The sequence below is a fragment of the Bidens hawaiensis genome, unplaced genomic scaffold (assembly GCF_021521415.1).
Source record: "Bidens hawaiensis isolate Kalapana, Puna unplaced genomic scaffold, B.hawaiensis_p1.1 tig00020910_1, whole genome shotgun sequence".
In the NCBI taxonomy this organism is placed as follows: domain Eukaryota; kingdom Viridiplantae; phylum Streptophyta; class Magnoliopsida; order Asterales; family Asteraceae; genus Bidens; species Bidens hawaiensis.
In genome coordinates, this window is record NW_027493226.1 from 27 (window position 1) to 16712 (window position 16686).

The following is a 16686-nucleotide window of genomic DNA, read 5'->3' on the forward strand; positions in this document are numbered from 1 at the left end:
ATAACTTACATCTGCAACTTGAAAAACTTGATTTGAAAATCTTACATTTTATTAAACTAACAAAAGTATATGCATAATATATAAAGTAACAATTTTATAACTTACATCTGCAACTTTTACTATAGACAAATCAAGAAAAGATGCACATGGTCCACAATAGACAATTGCTTGAAGCCTTCATTAGCATGTTGGCAAAGCTGGTTTAAATTATTTGCATTTCAACATCAAGACACAAACAAAATAACCTGTTTAGCCCGTACATGATGCCACCTACAAAAGAAACAACTTAATCACTATCATTGATGCATACATTTTTATGCAACCAAACGTATTAAAATAACCAAAAACGTACCTGAGAAAACAATGGTAGAATAGTAATACCATCATGACCACCAATAACATGCACCTTAAATCTGCAACATATGAATTACCACATCAAATGACCGAATTCAAAAGATTATTCTATAAAACAATTAACCGGTGCCTAATAATATAAAAAGCGACAACCATTAGTAGGGATGGCAATGGGTCGGTTCTGGGATGGGTTTATACATTCCCAACCCCAGACCTGATAAAACCGATGACAATCTCAATATATAAGCAAACAATACGGCTCATATTTAAACTTAATAAATAAATTCAAAATAATACTAACCACTAAGCATATTAATTCAAACTAATAATTATCCCTAACTCAAACATCAAAAACTTAATAGGTGTACATTTAGTTTATTGTTTTTATTATAAGTTATGGTAATTAGGCTTAATTTTAATCTGTAAGTTATGAATCAGGATGAGCATGCATACATTTCAAATCTAGAAAAAAGGTAATAAAATACAATTGTAGTACCTCAATGTTTGCATCCCAAACATGACTTTTGGCTGTCACCATTCCTCGTTAACCATCCCATGAAAATCCATCTTCCCTAAAAGGGAATTAATATCATTATACTATGAACGATTCTTTTAAAAAGCTAGCTAATCCAAGCCTTAGCCATTATTTTAAAGATGGTGTCTGCGATGGAGAGAGAGAGAAACGGGAGGTCAAGTCCGGCTTGCAGCGGTGCGATGAGGTTGTCGGTGTCTTAAATCTGATTTTTAACCCAATCTGAAGAGTGAAGAAGAAGATTGATTTGAAGATGTGTTTGAATAGAGAGAGAGAGAGAAGGTATAGATCTGTGTTTGAAATTTGAATTGTAAATGGGAAGAGAAAAATAAGCAGTCAGCTTTTTGTAGGGTTTTGAGAAAGAAAGAAGTGGAAGACGTGGCCTTCTATATTTTAATCACAATAGCAAATTAAATGTGGGGCTGACACGTGTCCCAAATGAATTTGAGGATGACACGTGTCAGAACATGTTTTCTTTTATTATATATAGAGATTACACGTGTAAGACCATACTATGAGTGTTGGTGCTCTACACTTTTACTGTTTTTGGGTCCTAGAGACAAACAAACAAGTTACAGAAAGAGAATGAAGATTGCGCAAATCCGATCAAAGAAACAGTTGAATCGTATATATTGGTTAACAATAATAAAGAAAACTTGGAGAACAAAGCAATGACAATAAACCAAATTGAAAATCCAAACCGTAACACTCCCTATAGACTACGAAACACTTATTAACCCCACTCGAATTACTTTATTCATGACCCAATCTGTAACTTTCATTTGAATCGCTTCAATCAAATGATTGAATTATACCTTGATTTCGAACCATTAGATCTACATGGCCCGTGACATGTGCTGAACTATATCATCAACATCATCATCGTCATTTGGTAGTACACTTGGGTTAATAGAGGCATATGCTAGTAGCTCCTGGTTGCATTGCAAAATCTTCATTTCTTCTTCATCCAAATTCACCCACGCTTCTACTCCTCTGTGACATTTTGTATCCACTAGAGTTACAAAATTCCTGAACACATCCATGCCGTCACCAACGATACCCGTGACCCAACTCGGCTTTCCCCAACCAAAATCAATATCATAGAAACCCATGTTACACCAACTTGTAAACAAATAGTTGTTTATCGTGCCCATTGCTCCATTTTCTTGAAGCCACTTATGCATTGCAATATACCCTTCATCACCTTGTGCTTTGTCCACAAACTCAATGTCAACTTTTGCAAAGCTTTCGCGCACCTTTTTCACCAAACCATGCAATGTGATCTCATCGCTATCTCCACACACCGCGTTTGAGATCTGAAGAAACGTGGATCGACTTACTAGTATACGATCAACTTTCCTCGGGTATGAGTGTGCTATATCACCGATGGTTTTCCGGAATATGAGTTCTTCCACCTACAAAACGAGCAGCACCGTGAACTTACCCCTCAGAAAGGGACAGAGGGGTCCTCTTTGGGGTAACCCTCCGGTGTGAGAATAAGATATTGTAGGAGAAGATAATAATCTGAAAGTGAGTAAGGACTTAGAATGTATTTTCTTGCTTACCTCCCATTGTGGAGGTGGTGTGGTATTTATAGTATTAGGGTTTTCAATGATTGGGCTCAGACCCAATTAGGGCCTTTTTGGCCTCCTCCTATTGCTTCGCGCCACGTGTCCTTAGGACACCTGGTGCTTTTTCATTGAATATTCTCTGACCAAGGTATTTCACCTGACCTATGTGTAATCACGTGGTAGCACATGGGCTTTGCTGAGTTGTCCACCCTTCATTGGCAGCTGTCAACATCAGCATATTCTTTATTCCTTAAAGGATACCTTCTGGAAGGTTGTCTGATAAGCACAATCATGGTTGTCCTTATCCTGATTTGGATAAGGACGTGGTTGATTATGTGCATGTGTGATATGCGCCTATCCTGGGGAAGCGCGAGGTCTTCTCTTTATTCTCACGCGCAGATGTTTCATGCGCAGATGTGATATGCGCAAGCATATGTAATATGCGTGAGCATATGTGATATGCGCCACGCGCAGATGCGTCACGCGCAGATGTGATATGCGTGAGCATATATGATGCGTGAGCATATGTGATACGCGTGAGCATATGTGATGCGTGAACATATGTGATATGCGTGAGCATATGTGATATGCGCCACGCGCATAGGTTTTGGCTTTGTGTCTTCATGACATCCTGATTTCAAGCCTCTTGTCTATATCTTGTGGGTTGACCCGCCCCGCTCGATGTTAAGGCGGGTGCATACCTCTTCAAGCCCCCCCAGTCTAATGTGTGTCTTGTCTCGCGCGAGCGAGGTAAGATAGATATTAGACTTAATAGTTTGCTCTTTTAATAGGGTTTGTCTTTTCTTTTTATTTCTCATATGTGCGTTGCGCGGAATTCTATCCTTTTGGTTGAAATGAATCATCCATGTACGTGGTTGGTTGGTGCTGACATGCGTCAGAGATGGAGACGTTATGTGTCAGACTTTTCGTGTGCTCGAGGTGCTACAGTGGCCTTTCATGTCTCCTCATACAGTGTCAGGAACACGTGTCGCGCTCATGTTGGCCTGCACCTGCGAGTGGGGGCGCGTGAGCGTAACTCTGATCATTACCTGTTTCTTTCTCTCTCCTGGGCCTATAAAAGCAAGCCCTTTGAGTGGTTTTTACTTCATCTTCATTGTTATTTTCAGAGCTCTTTCTCCTTCAATTTTCATTCCGATTAAGAGCCTTTATCTTTTGCTTCCAGATTTCCGTGCTTAAAGTAACCATACTGTTTGATTCACAATTGTATGTCTGATAACCCAGACACCACAATTTCCCCCAGCAAACGCCGTGTAAAGTCGTTGGTTATGTCCACTTTGAAGAAGACCGGCAAGGGTAAACGGGCTGCCGAGGCCTCGTCGGAGGAGGTGGGGAAGAACAAAACGGTGAAAAGATGGGATGAGATTCCCTGCAAATTGAAACAGTCTGACTTTGATAATCGCGTCGCCTCTCAGGGTTTTCTCCTTGAGTACTGGGCAAACGGCGGCAGATCCGCCCACCGGCTATATCTCTTTATACTCTCACTTTTTCACTCACTGTAACCTTCGTCTTCCGATGACAAGGTTTATGGGATTCACATATCCCAAGTCCATCCTTGTGGACTAGTGCGCATGACTCATTTTGAGTTCATGTGCAAAGCTCAGCGCGAGGAGCCCACCCCTCGGCGCTTTCAATATTTTTACTAGCCAAAAATCCAAGATTCTTGGTTCTCATTCATACCGCGCAGTCAGAAGGTTAAGTGCTGCACTGTTTCCTTCAAAAGCCTTCATGACTGGGCTGAAAAAAATTTTTATATTAAGGCTGGTGTGATTCCCATCCGCATGACCATGCGCTCGATCACTTCTGCGCCCGCGGATGAGAATGTTCTTAAGAACCCAACGGACGCATGGGTTAACAAGTTATCTGCTGAACCATCCCCCGCCAAGAATATTTGCGAGGAGGCGCTAGTGGGGGTTGGTATGAGCAAGAGGTGGACCGACAGTGCGACTGAGCCTGTCGTCCAAGTTGATGGCTTAGGTGAGTTATTAGCTCATTGCATTATTTCTGCGCGAATATAATTCGTTTTGCTGATATCATTTGTCTTGTTTTATGCAGTAAGCAAGGAATACGTCCACGCCGCCTATGACGAGCATATGGAGGGTGGCTCTGTCGCGCTGAGCGCTGGGGAAGTTGCTTTCCACGATCGCTTCGATGATATGTTCATCCCTGTCGATTTAGAATTTTGCTTTAACAGCGATGCGCCTGGTAAGCCTTTGTACTTATGCTTAGGCCTTTAGAATACCAAATTTGGTTAACATTTCTGTTGCACGTATTGTAGATGCGCTCGAGAATTATGAGTTGGAGCTTGCGGAAGAGGAGGTGGAGGAGGAAGCAGCTGAGGTGCCACAACTCAAGCGCAAAGCTAAAGGCAAAACTGGCGCAGGGGCCAGTAAAAAACTGAAGAAAAATGATGCCCCTGTTGCCCAGAATCTTCCTCCTACCCAAGCGAAGGGACTTGAGAAAACCAAGGGATTTACCTCCAAGTTTTCCTCGTCTTCTTTGCCTCGAGGTGTGGGCAATCCTCCCGTCCACACTAGGTATGGTGCTGCCACCTCATCTCTTCGCGCGGCGGACAAGGGAAGCGGCGCTGCGCCTGCTGTTTCATCTTCTCCAACAGGTATACTTTGTTTATATTTTGTGGTTTTATGAGCGTGATTCCGATAGAGTTATTAATGAAGCTTTGCTCACTCAAGTGTTTGTAGAGTCGGCGACTTTGGTGGCTCAACCTCAGGCGCAGCAAGGTACCGAGGCTGCGCCGAAGGTTGCTTTGAAGTCCCCTGTTTTACCCTCGAAAAGGGGGAAAATGGACTTCATGGCGATGCTCAATTCGCGGACGGCGGTGCGCCAAGGTATTTATTGCGCTTTGATTTTCTGATTTTTTCCTTTAGATCAAGTCATGAATCATTTCTCCTTGGTTATTTCATAGGAATTATAGCTGGCACACAAGCTGCTGGTGGCACTGCTGGCGCCGGCGCCGGCGCCGTTAGTTCTGCTCCTGCTCCAACAAGTACTGAATCTCCTCTCATTGGGATTACTAAGGAGCAGGAGACTATTTTACGCGCTGATCTAACGGCGTTAAGACCTCCCTCACCTCCTCCTGCGCGCAGTCCTCGTGAGACTGTTTTTGATTTTTCCAAGTCGCAGGAGAAGAGACCTGTTACAGAGGATGATGAGGAGGTCAATTCTGAAGGCTATGATGGTGGCCGCGCAAGCCCTGTAGCGCCACGAGATTTCGTGGCGCAGCCTTCTTTTCGTGGGGCTGGCGCTGACTTTTCTGCCGGCTCTCCGCAGGTATAAGTTTGTTTTGCTCCGCTGTGCGGACTTCCAGATTAGTGTCTAGATGACTAAAACGTTACTTTTGCGTTGCTTTATGTTTGCAGGATGCCGATCGCATATACCGCCCGAGCTGGAATATTACTGAAGATAGCTCATTTCAATCCATGGGCGTGTGTGAAGACTTCTGGGCTCACTCTGTTCCTCCGGCTGAAAGGAGGTTTCAGGAGGACCGCGCTCGCGTGGACTTGCTCAACGACCACCTTTTTGCTGGGTCTGCGTTCTTTGCTGCCTCCCAAGAGCTTCGCAATGATTATATAAAAGTGCGTGATGCCCTTGTGGAGGCCAAGCAAGAGGCTAAGATTTCTGCTTGGAATCTTTCTGACGCTCGAGAGAGAGCTGAGAAACTCCAAGCAGAACTTAGCGAGAACCGAGCAAGTGCCAACGCTGCCTTTGTGAAGCGCGGGCATGAGCTGCAGGCTGCGCGGGAGAAGCTGCAAGCGGCAGAAGCGGATGCGGCCAGGTACGCGCGTCGAGCGCGTGACTTGGAGTTGGAGGCAGAGGCGCGTGATCAAACTCTTGCGCAGGCTAACACTGACGAATCTTTATTAGAGAGTGAGGTTGCCACTACCAAAAACTTTACTCGCCCCAGCGCTTGTGGTAAGGGACCCACAATATCGATTGCCCACTTGTGGAAAGGCCATGCAGAGGTCACCGGAATCAAGTTGTTCTTTGGCTGCATGGTGTTTGGCGCATAGCTCTGACACGCTTTGCATTTTTGGATCTCTTTTAACGCGTCCAAGTACATGCCTGGCCAATAGTAACCTGCGTTCATTGCCTTGGCAACCACCATGCGCGGGCCAGCATGTATTCCACAGATTCCTTCGTGTATCTCTCTGATCACATAGCTTGCTTCCTCAGCATCCAGACATTTCATGAGCGGTCCAAGATAAGAGCGTCGATATAACGTACCATCAAGCAGTTTGTAGTTCTGCGACTTGTGTCTTATCTTCCTCGCATGTGCGCGATCGTCCGGTACCTTTCCCTCCTTCAAGAATTCCATTATTGGAGTTATCCATGATGAAGGTGTTGTATGAATTACAAGGACAGACTTCGCTCCCACCGACGGGTTGCTCATTACTTCCACCCTGACATCTTTGCCAAAGTGATCGAAGCTGGTTGATGCCATCTTGCTCAGCGCGTCGGCAAACTTATTTTCACTGCGCGGAATGTGTATGATTCTGAAAGATTCAAATTGTTCGATGAGTTTTTTCGCCTGCTCTAGATACAGAGGCATGGTGTTCTCCTTGGCATCATAAAAGCCATTGACTTGCGCTGCTACCTGGTATGAATCTACATGAGCCTCTAGCTTTTTGACTCCGAACTTGTGCGCGATGCGCAAACCAGCCAGCAGGGCTTCATACTCAGCTTCATTGTTGGTGCTCTTGAAATCCAACCTGATTGCGTAAGTATACTCATGATTTTCTGGATCCACCAGCTTGAGGCCTGCGCCGGACCCTTCGTTGTTTGAAGCTCCGTCAGTGAATAATCTCCAAACGTTTTCTTCATTATTGGCTTGCGGAGGGTCTAATTCGTGCTGAGCCTCTTCAACTTTTCCTTCAGGGATTTCTGCGATGAAATCAGCTAAGACTTGTCCCTTGATTGCTGGACGAGGCTTATAGGCGATCGTGTGCTCTCCTAATTCCAGTGCCCATTTTGTCAGCCTTCCTGAGAGCGCGGGACGCCGCAAGACTTGCTGGATGTTTTAACCAGTCAGGACTTCAATAGGATGACCATTGAAATATCTGTGAAGCTTGCGCGACGCATGCGTTAGTGATAAAACTAACTTTTCTATGATGGTGTAGCGCGTCTCAGGATCTGTCAACACCCGACTTACATAATAAATTGGTGTTTGGATTCCTTTGCGATCCACCAGTAATACTGCGCCAATGGCGCGCTCTCCTGCTGACAGGTACAACGTTAAAGTTTCACCAGGAAGTGGAGCTGTGAGCGCAGGCAGATTTATCAGACATTCTTTTATCTCATTGAAAGCTTGCTCGGCCTCAGGCGTCCACTTGAATTGGTTTTTCTTTAAGCAATTTCTCAATGTGTTAACGAATGGGGTAGATTTGCTTGCATGGTTTGCTAGGAACCTGTTAATTGATACCAATCTGCCATTCAACTTTTGAACTTCCTTCATGGTGGATGGTGAGGGCATGTCAAGGATAGCCTCCACCTTCTCTGGGTTCACCTTGAAACCATCCTTGGTGACCATTACACCGAGAAATTTCCCTTCTTCTACGCCGAATGTGCATTTGCTCGGGTTGAGCTTCATGTTTGTTTCCTTTAGGCGCCAAAGGGTTTCTTCGATGTCTTTGAGCATTTGTTTTTCCTCCCTGCTTTTAATCACCAAATCATCCACGTAGACTTCTAAGTTTCTTCCAATTTGCTCGTTGAAAACCGCATCCATGAGTCTTTGGTAAGTGGCTCCTGCATTCTTCAAACCAAAGGGCATTTTTGTGTAACAGAAAACACCCTTGTCAGTTCTGAAGGCAGTCTTGTCCTCATCTTGTGGTGCCATTTGAATTTGGTGATAGCCCTTATAGGCATCCAGGAAACATTTGAGCTTAAATGGCGCCACAGAGTCCACCTTCGCGTCAATGTTTGGGAGGGGGTAACAATCTTTTGGACACGCTTTGTTGAGGTCCTTGAAATCAATGCACATTCTCCATGACCCATTGCTCTTCTTTACCATCACAGGATTGGCTAACCATGTTTAGTATCGTATTGGGCGGATGATATTTGCGCGCAGTAGATCTTCTACTTGCTCATTCATGGCCTTTGCCTTCTCATCTCCCATGACTCTTTTCTTTTGAGCAATTGGCTCTACAGACTTGAATGTGTTGAGAGAATGCTGCGCCAGGTCTCGCGGAACCTCAGTCATATCAGAATGTTGCCACGCGAAGACCGATATATACGTTGTGAGAAATCTTTTCATTCTCACCCTTGTGTCATCTGATATCGTAGCTCCAATTGTGATTGTTTGTTCTGGGAATTTTGGGTTGAGAATCCATTCCTCTGGCGCGTTATTTGCCATTGGAAGCTCATTCTCCCTTCTCGCGGTATACTTGTTACTGCGCACAAATGATCTCGGTATACAAATGTTACTCCTGTTGGTGTTGGGAACCCCAACGCGCCGTGCGCTGGTGACGGTATGGCGTTGAATTGGGCAATCGTTCCTCTACCCAAGATCATATTATGGCATGAAGTGGTGGGCAAGACCAAGAAGTTGACAATTTCAGCTCGCTTGTGTTTCTCATCCCCCATAGTTAGTTCGAATTGTATCTGACCTAGGGGTGAATAATTTCGTTTGAGACACCCGAGATTGGTGCATTCACAATTTCGAGCCTTGCTTGGTCTGCTGGATCAAACTTCCTGAAACATTGCTCATACATGATGTCTGATTCACTGCCGGTGTCCACCAGGACTTTTGACACCTCATAATGAGCGATGTGTGCAGTGATGACTAGGGGACTGCTGATAGACGGGCCTCCTCTGATTCTTGGGAAGATTGCTTGTTGCTCGCGCCAATCCCCTTGGACTTGCGCGCTTCTCTTCCTCGATCTTTGCCCGTGCCTTCCTCCTTCAGCTACACAGATTCTTTTGAATTTTTTACTGGCTGAGGCTCCGTCTAGTTGTTCATTCTCTGGTCTTGGGTTTTTCACCAGGTGAGCCAACTTGCCTGATTTCACATCTCTTTCAATCGCATCCTTCAAATGGTGGCATGCATCGGTGTTGTGCCCTGTGGACTTGTGAAACTCACAATACTTGCCACTGTTTGGTGGTCCCTTATGGAGTAATGGCTTGGGGCTTTTAAACTGGACATTCTCTGTGCTTAACACTTGCGAAGGCGTTTTGGTGAGGGGAGTCCATATTCTTGGTAGAGGTCTGTTAGGCTCTCTGCCGTCTTCCCTCTTGTCACCTTCTCCGCGATTACGAATGTCTTTTTGGGGCTGGGGTGAACTTTGTTGCGCTTGCTTTTCTGCGGGAGAATAACTGGTTTGTTGCAACCTGGACCATACGGAGTTTTGTTTGCCCCTCCTTTCATTGTTGCGTGGTGCTTCTGTTTGATGCCCTCTATCTCTTGCTCTGTCTTGGGCAATTTGTTTTTCATTTCGCGTGAAGACTCGCGATGCTTCCATAAGCTTAGCCCAAGTGGTTGGCATGCCATCTCTGCTCACGAGAGCTCTGCGGAGTTGATCACTGCGCGCACCTTGTATAAAGGCCACGTGCAAGAGTTGTTCAGTGATACCTCCAATTGCAAGAGATTCCTGATTGAAACGAGTTATGTAGTCTTCAATGGTTTCATCATTCCTGCGCACGCAGTGCATGATGTCATCGGGGTCGCGCGTGTGTCTGCGCTGCTGTACAAAGTGAGCCTGGAACTTCTCCAATAGCTCTTCGAACCCATCGATTTGTCCTGTCGGCAAGCTTTCGAACCAGACACGCGCTGCGCCCGTGAGGCAGCGAGCAAACATGTGACACCATGTTGGCATCGTCCAGCTTTCTAGGTTTCCAGTGTTGTAAAAACCTTGTAAGAAATCATCTGGATCTGTTGTACCATCGTACTTGCCTAGACCACTTGGCATCTTGGTTTTGTGTTGAATGGGAGCCTTCGTAATGCGCTCAGTGAATTTTGAATGCTTTACCAAGATGGCTGGCCTATATGGTGTGGTTACGTCCACTTGCCCTTTCGCTTGTGGGTTGTACGGTGTGTATAGATCCATATCAACTTTGGCTCCAGGCGCTATGTTCATGTGCGCGCGAAGCTATGAACCTCCTGCATGAGTATCTCGCGTCTTCCTCATGCTGTGCACCTCTTCCTCATCACTAACATCAGCGAGTTCGGTGTGAACAGAGTGACCATCTTCCGGCGCGCGCGCCCTTTTTGTTGTTCCCTGAATTGTTTGTTTATCAAATGCGAGCCTTTGTGTTAAGTCGGCTAACTTTTTGTGTTTGACCAGCTCATTGTATTTGTCCATTAAACGCCGTTGTTCGTTTATGAGCCATTCTTTAGGGTCATTGGTTTCAACTTCCGGACCTATTGGTCCTTTTTGTTTTGCACCAGTCAGATTTTGGAACGTGAGATCGTCTGGTGGAGTTTCAGTCTGGCTATGAGGTGTTGTGATGAAGGGATGGTTACTGGTGGTGCGCGCAGTATCACGCGGCGCCCTCAGAAACTGATGTCCCTCATTAACATCCTCAAGCTCATTATCCTCCAGAACTTGATCGCTGTTTCGAACACCGGAAACCATGGTGAAGATTTTCAGAGAGAACTGATGAGATAGTGGTTTTGTTGCCGTTGTAACAGGTGATGGCGCCAATGAAGAAACGTGGATCGACTTACTAGTGTACGATCAACTTTCCTCGGGTATGAGTGTGCTATATCACCAATGGTTTTCTGGAATATGAGTTCTTCCACCTACAAAACGAGCAGCACCGTGAACTTACCCCTCAGAAAGGGACAGAGGGGTCCTCTTTGGGGTAACCCTCCGGTGTGAGAATAAGATATTGTAGGAGAAGATAATAATCTGAAAGTGAGTAAGGACTTAGAATGTATTTTCTTGCTTACCTCCCACTGTGGAGGTGGTGTGGTATTTATAGTATTAGGGTTTTCAATGATTGGGCTCAGACCCAATTAGGGCCTTTTTGGCCTCCTCCTATTGCTTCGCCCCACGTGTCCTTAGGACACCTGGTGCTTTTTCATTGAATATTCTCTGACCAAGGTATTTCACCTGACCCATGTGTAATCACGTGGTAGCACATGGGCTTTGCTGAGTTGTCCACCCTTCATTGGCAGCTGTCAACATCAGCATATTCTTTATTCCTTAAAGGATACCTTCTGGAAGGTTGTCTGATGAGCACAATCATGGTTGTCCTTATCCTGATTTGGATAAGGGCGTGGTTGATTATGTGCATGTGTGATATGCGCCTACCCTGGGGATGCGTGAGGTCTTCTCTTTATTCTCACGCGCAGATGTTTCATGCGCAGATGTGATATGCGCAAGCATATGTAATATGCGTGAGCATATGTGATATGCGCCACGCGTAGATTCGCCACGCGCAGATGTCATATGCGTGAGCATATATGATGCGTGAGCATATGTGATACGCGTGAGCATATGTGATGCGTGAACATATGTGATATGCGTGAGCATATGTGATATGCGCCACGCACATAGGTTTTGGCTTTGTGTCTTCATGACATCCTGATTTCAAGCCTCTTGTCTATATCTTGTGGGTTGACCTGCCCCGCTCGATGTTAAGGCGGGTGCATACCTCTTCAAGATCCAAACCATGTTACCCAAGCAGTCTTTTGACGTCTTCGTTGCAAGTTTTCTACGAAGATTCACAAGATGGGTTAAACGAGAAGTGTTCTGGAAACCACATACTTCTTTAGTTGCAGCAAGTGCACACTTCCATATCAAAGTGGATACCACCTCAACTCTTGTTGGTTGTTGAACTCCATTTCTTGTTGCCTCGGCTCCTTTTAGTTCGGCTATGGCATTTGGACCAAAAACAAATCTTTTTTTGCTACACTTGCCATGCTTTGTCATTGTTTCACGAAGCATCGTTGCTGCATCTCTAAGCCACGAGCTTTTTGCAGGGAAAATTGATGATGCAGTCAAGTTTGGATAAATTACTTCAGCTCCACAAGCCATGTTAGCCCATGCTTTTAGAAAGTGTAGAGGCCGGCTCCATCAAGTGCATTGTGTGAAATGTTGAGCCCGATAACGATTCCACCACATTTGAAAATGTTCACTTGAATATTTGTTACTTGAGCACCTCGAGGTCCATTAAAACTAGGATAGATTGGCAACAACTTATTGATCAATTGGTAATCTGGCTGGCGTAGAAAGTCATCACAACGACCATGAACCAAAGCTAAGACAAAGTAAGCACCAACATCGTTACAATCAATCGAAAGTTGATCTTTTGTGGTTCCCGCAAGTGGGTAAAACTGAGTCAAGGTTTTACTTAATGATTTCTTTAAAAGCACCGATCTTTCCAGGGCTTGGAATACATTTCCGCCATTGCGATCAGGGTAGTGCAAGCTGATTGGTATGTAAGGTTGGGTAACAAGCTGATCTAGGATACAAAGATTGAATGTTTTCAAGTGGGGTGGTGTTAGAGAAGATGGTTTAATGTTCTCTTTGGAAATGAGTTCAATTTCCATATTGTAAAATAGTTATTGCTGCCTGTGTAAGTAAATAAGATTAGAAAAGATGGTGAATTGGTGATAGTGCATCACTGCCAAGTCCCTTTTATAGTTGGGATATGTATGTATGTATATATGCATGTATGTACGTAGTATGTATTTATGTGTGTATACATGCGTATATTTGTATGTTTCATAATCAATAATTGATTTTATATCAGAATTGAGTGGGATAATTGTTCACATGGTGTAACTTTATTATACGATCGGCCTAACTTCCACGTTTGACGTTAATTCCTGACCAGTACATAAAATGATATAATTAAAAAAAAATTAAGGCTATGATATCATCTTACGTTGCACTTTGGTTCTCGAACTTTGTTTTCTAGAAACCTACTGAGGCCGTTTTAATAAAATAATAATTCACTGTTTGAAGTATGGGTGTAGGGGACGGCATTTTGGGGCGACAATGGGCGATTTCGGCGAGAACCACCACCCCCAATATCAATATATATATATATATGATGTGATGGGGCTACAAAATCATTACATCTACTAAAATAAAATTTTCTCTTTACTGACATGATGACATATATCAAAAATCGCCCCCAGTTATAATTACTCGTACACATATACACACAGTGGCGGACTCAGGATTTTTTGACAACGGGGTCCTATTTTTTTCGGTGTTCAAACTTTTCGGGTCGGGTCGGGTCAGGTCGGGTCGAGACGAGAAACATAATAAAATACAATATCATAATAAAACACACATAATATACGACATCATTCAAAACGATAAAAAAAACATTACAAATTCTTAAAGTTGTTTCAAAACGAGGGCTCAAACTTTCTTTTTAATGATTCTTGCATAATTAGCCCTAAATTTCAAGTTTTTAAGAAAACTAAGTCACAATCTAACAACAATATACAACATACAATAACCAATATGAGTATAATTATATAAAAACTCAATCAACTAATTAGCCCTAAAATTACCTTTAGTATGAGACAAAATCGGAGGAAACAAAGACATATGAGACCAGAGAGGGGTGAACTGTGGCTGGAGAGAGGCGGAGGCTGGCGGAGATGGACGGAGGCCGGAAGTGGGTTTGAGGTGTGTGGTGGAATATGCTAATTCTTAATTTTGTTATGTCGCTGTATGTTTTTGAATGTCTGATAAAGTTGGGATAAGTTAACACCCAAATGCCAAAAGTCCAAAACTAATATTGAGTTTATCAAAAAAAAAAAAAAAAGCGAAAAACATAAAAAACGAAGCAGCCAAGTCTCGAACTTGCGTTTTCCGCATGGAAAAGCAAGAGAGTTTCCATCAGGCTAGAAGAGTAATGTGGATATGGGGTCCAACTACTAATTCTTATGGGGTCCTTAAAAAATTTATGATATCGCTTATAAGAAAAAAAACATTGGTGTCCCGGGACACCGATGGTTATTACGTGAGTCCGCCCCTGTATACACATAGCCTTAATAGATTAATTAAGAAAGCTTCACGTTTCACGTGGACATATATATAATTTTTCCCCACATTCTATAGCGTTTGTTTACCGAAAAGTGGGCTGTAAAGTAGTGAAATTGTTTTAAGATGATCTTTTATTACACTACATGTGGGCACGTACACACCACCATGGGAATAGGTCCAAGACCCCTATGACTATTGTAGGAAAATGTTATATCACTCAAGAAGCATATGACCGGTTAAAGCACCCAAAATGCAGGTGGGTTCCCGGGATCCGGAGAAGGTGGCAACCCGGCGGGCAAGGGTAGAGATGTGAAGTAGGGATGAACATTTTGTCCCAAATACCCGTGCACGTATCGATTCAGCATATTCGGTACGGGTATCAATACTCGTTTTTGTTAAATTTCGGTACAGGTGTATGTGCGGGTACAGTAAGCTTACATTTGGTATTTTGTACCCGTTTGGAATATATAGGGCTTTAATTGAGATTCTTCACATTTAATATATAAAATAAATTCTCCATTATTATTGAACAAGTACCAAACACTTTTTCAATATTAAATAATATAACATTCAGGAGTCGAGCAAACAAACATATCACTTAAAGTCGGCGACTGGATTATGGTTCTTCAGTACTATACTAACTGATCATTAAATCAGTGACCAATTTGATACTTGGACTAATTTGGTACATTGCGTATATGTACTCATACCAGTACCCGGACTACTTACGGTTGTTTGTTACTCGTTTCAAGAGCGTTGAAGATTTGAAAGTAAAAAAGTAAAGCGGTATAAAAACGGGTACCGTATCGAAATATTTGTATCATGCCGGAAAATTGGTACGGGTATTGGTAAATGTTTTTATTGATCTTTGGTACTTGTATAATCGGGTATAGATACTATACCAAACTCATCCTTAATATGAAGGGAGGTCCGACTAGTAGGAATTTGTGGCTGCAAATGGTGAGGCGTACGGAAGGGTGGGTCCCCCTCTCTCACGTACACATATTATATATACCACCATGGAACGTGCTTGTGTTTTAAATTCAGGTTAATTGGTTAAAGTCGGCAAATTTTATTAAATAAGTAGTAAATAAGATAGTTACGTAACAAACAAGGTACATTCTAAGGCGGAGGAAGATATCTAAGTTAATGAAAACTTAAAACCGAGGGGAAAGTGGAGTTTTTTTTTATCAAAATAAGGTGGGTTTAAAAGTATTTATCAAAATAGATTATTTTTTAAAATCTCACTTTTCTCACTCTTAATTATTTAATAAACATATTTCTAAATAGTTTTTTAAAATTAAGTTAAGTTGGATTAAAACCGTAATTGACAAATAAACATTGATATTTTTATTTTTCATCTTGCTCTTATAAATAGGTAAAAAAAAATGTCTTCAAATAAAATAAGATCCATGTGTGCAAAGTCTAATCTCATCGGATAATTATTTTTATAAATGTATTTTTACTGTATAAAAATCATTTAATACAAAAACAATATAAAAATCATTTTAAGTTAATGAACAAAAAAGCTTGGCTCGAAAAAAAACTACAGGGATGTTTATAAAGCTAGATACTAGCTTGCTTGAATATGGCTCAAAATAAATACGTATGTAAATGAGCTAAGCCAGCTTGGTTTGTCTCTAGTTTGTCTCGCTTTAGATGTAGGGATGTTCACGAGCCGAGTCAGAAGAAACTTGGATTCGGCTCGATTTTGAATACTTATTATTTAAGGCCAAGAGTGATCGATCAATGGATGATGATCGACTATGGAGTGACACGTGGATATATAAAAAATGTTTTGTAACTTAATGAAAAAGAAACTCGGCTCGAAAAACTATAGGGTTGTTTAAAAAATTTGTAGTTTGCAACTCGGTTGAAGTAAGCTTGAAAAAAGCTCAGCTAAAAATACCTCGTAGTAAACGAGCCTTGATGGCATTAAAAAAAGTTTATGAAAACAATTTTATAGATAACACGTATACAACGAAGTTTTTCTTACAAGACACTTTTTTACCTTTTTAATAATTTAGAGATATCTAAACCGTGTATAATATATTAAGAGAAATACATTATAGGAAATGTATATTTTTTTTGGTCTTAATTTTGGGTCCATTTTAATTTAGATTAAAAAGTTTATTTAGAAAATATTATTATTTAATAAGATAAGGAGTGAGAAAAATGATATTTTCAAACATCACCTAATTTGGTAAATATTTTTGAAATCATTCATTTTAGTAAATAGTTTTTT

The 16686-nt window shown here is 42.4% G+C and overlaps 1 protein-coding gene and 1 pseudogene across 1 annotated transcript; both read right to left on the reverse strand.

Annotated features, from left to right (window-relative positions):
• Nucleotides 1-352: 352 nt before the first annotated feature.
• Nucleotides 353-12470, reverse strand: LOC143562106 (limonoid 7-O-acetyltransferse-like; the record flags this gene model as incomplete). Its single annotated transcript, XM_077050014.1, has 3 exons — nt 12105-12470; nt 1727-2202; nt 353-413 (listed from the first exon to the last, which is right to left on the reverse strand). Coding segments are annotated over exons 1-3 (903 nt in total), but the record flags the coding sequence as incomplete, so codon positions are not given.
• Nucleotides 12471-12484: 14 nt separating this feature from the next.
• Nucleotides 12485-12985, reverse strand: LOC143562107 (epi-neemfruitin B 7-O-acetyltransferse L7AT pseudogene; annotated as a pseudogene).
• Nucleotides 12986-16686: the final 3701 nt, after the last annotated feature.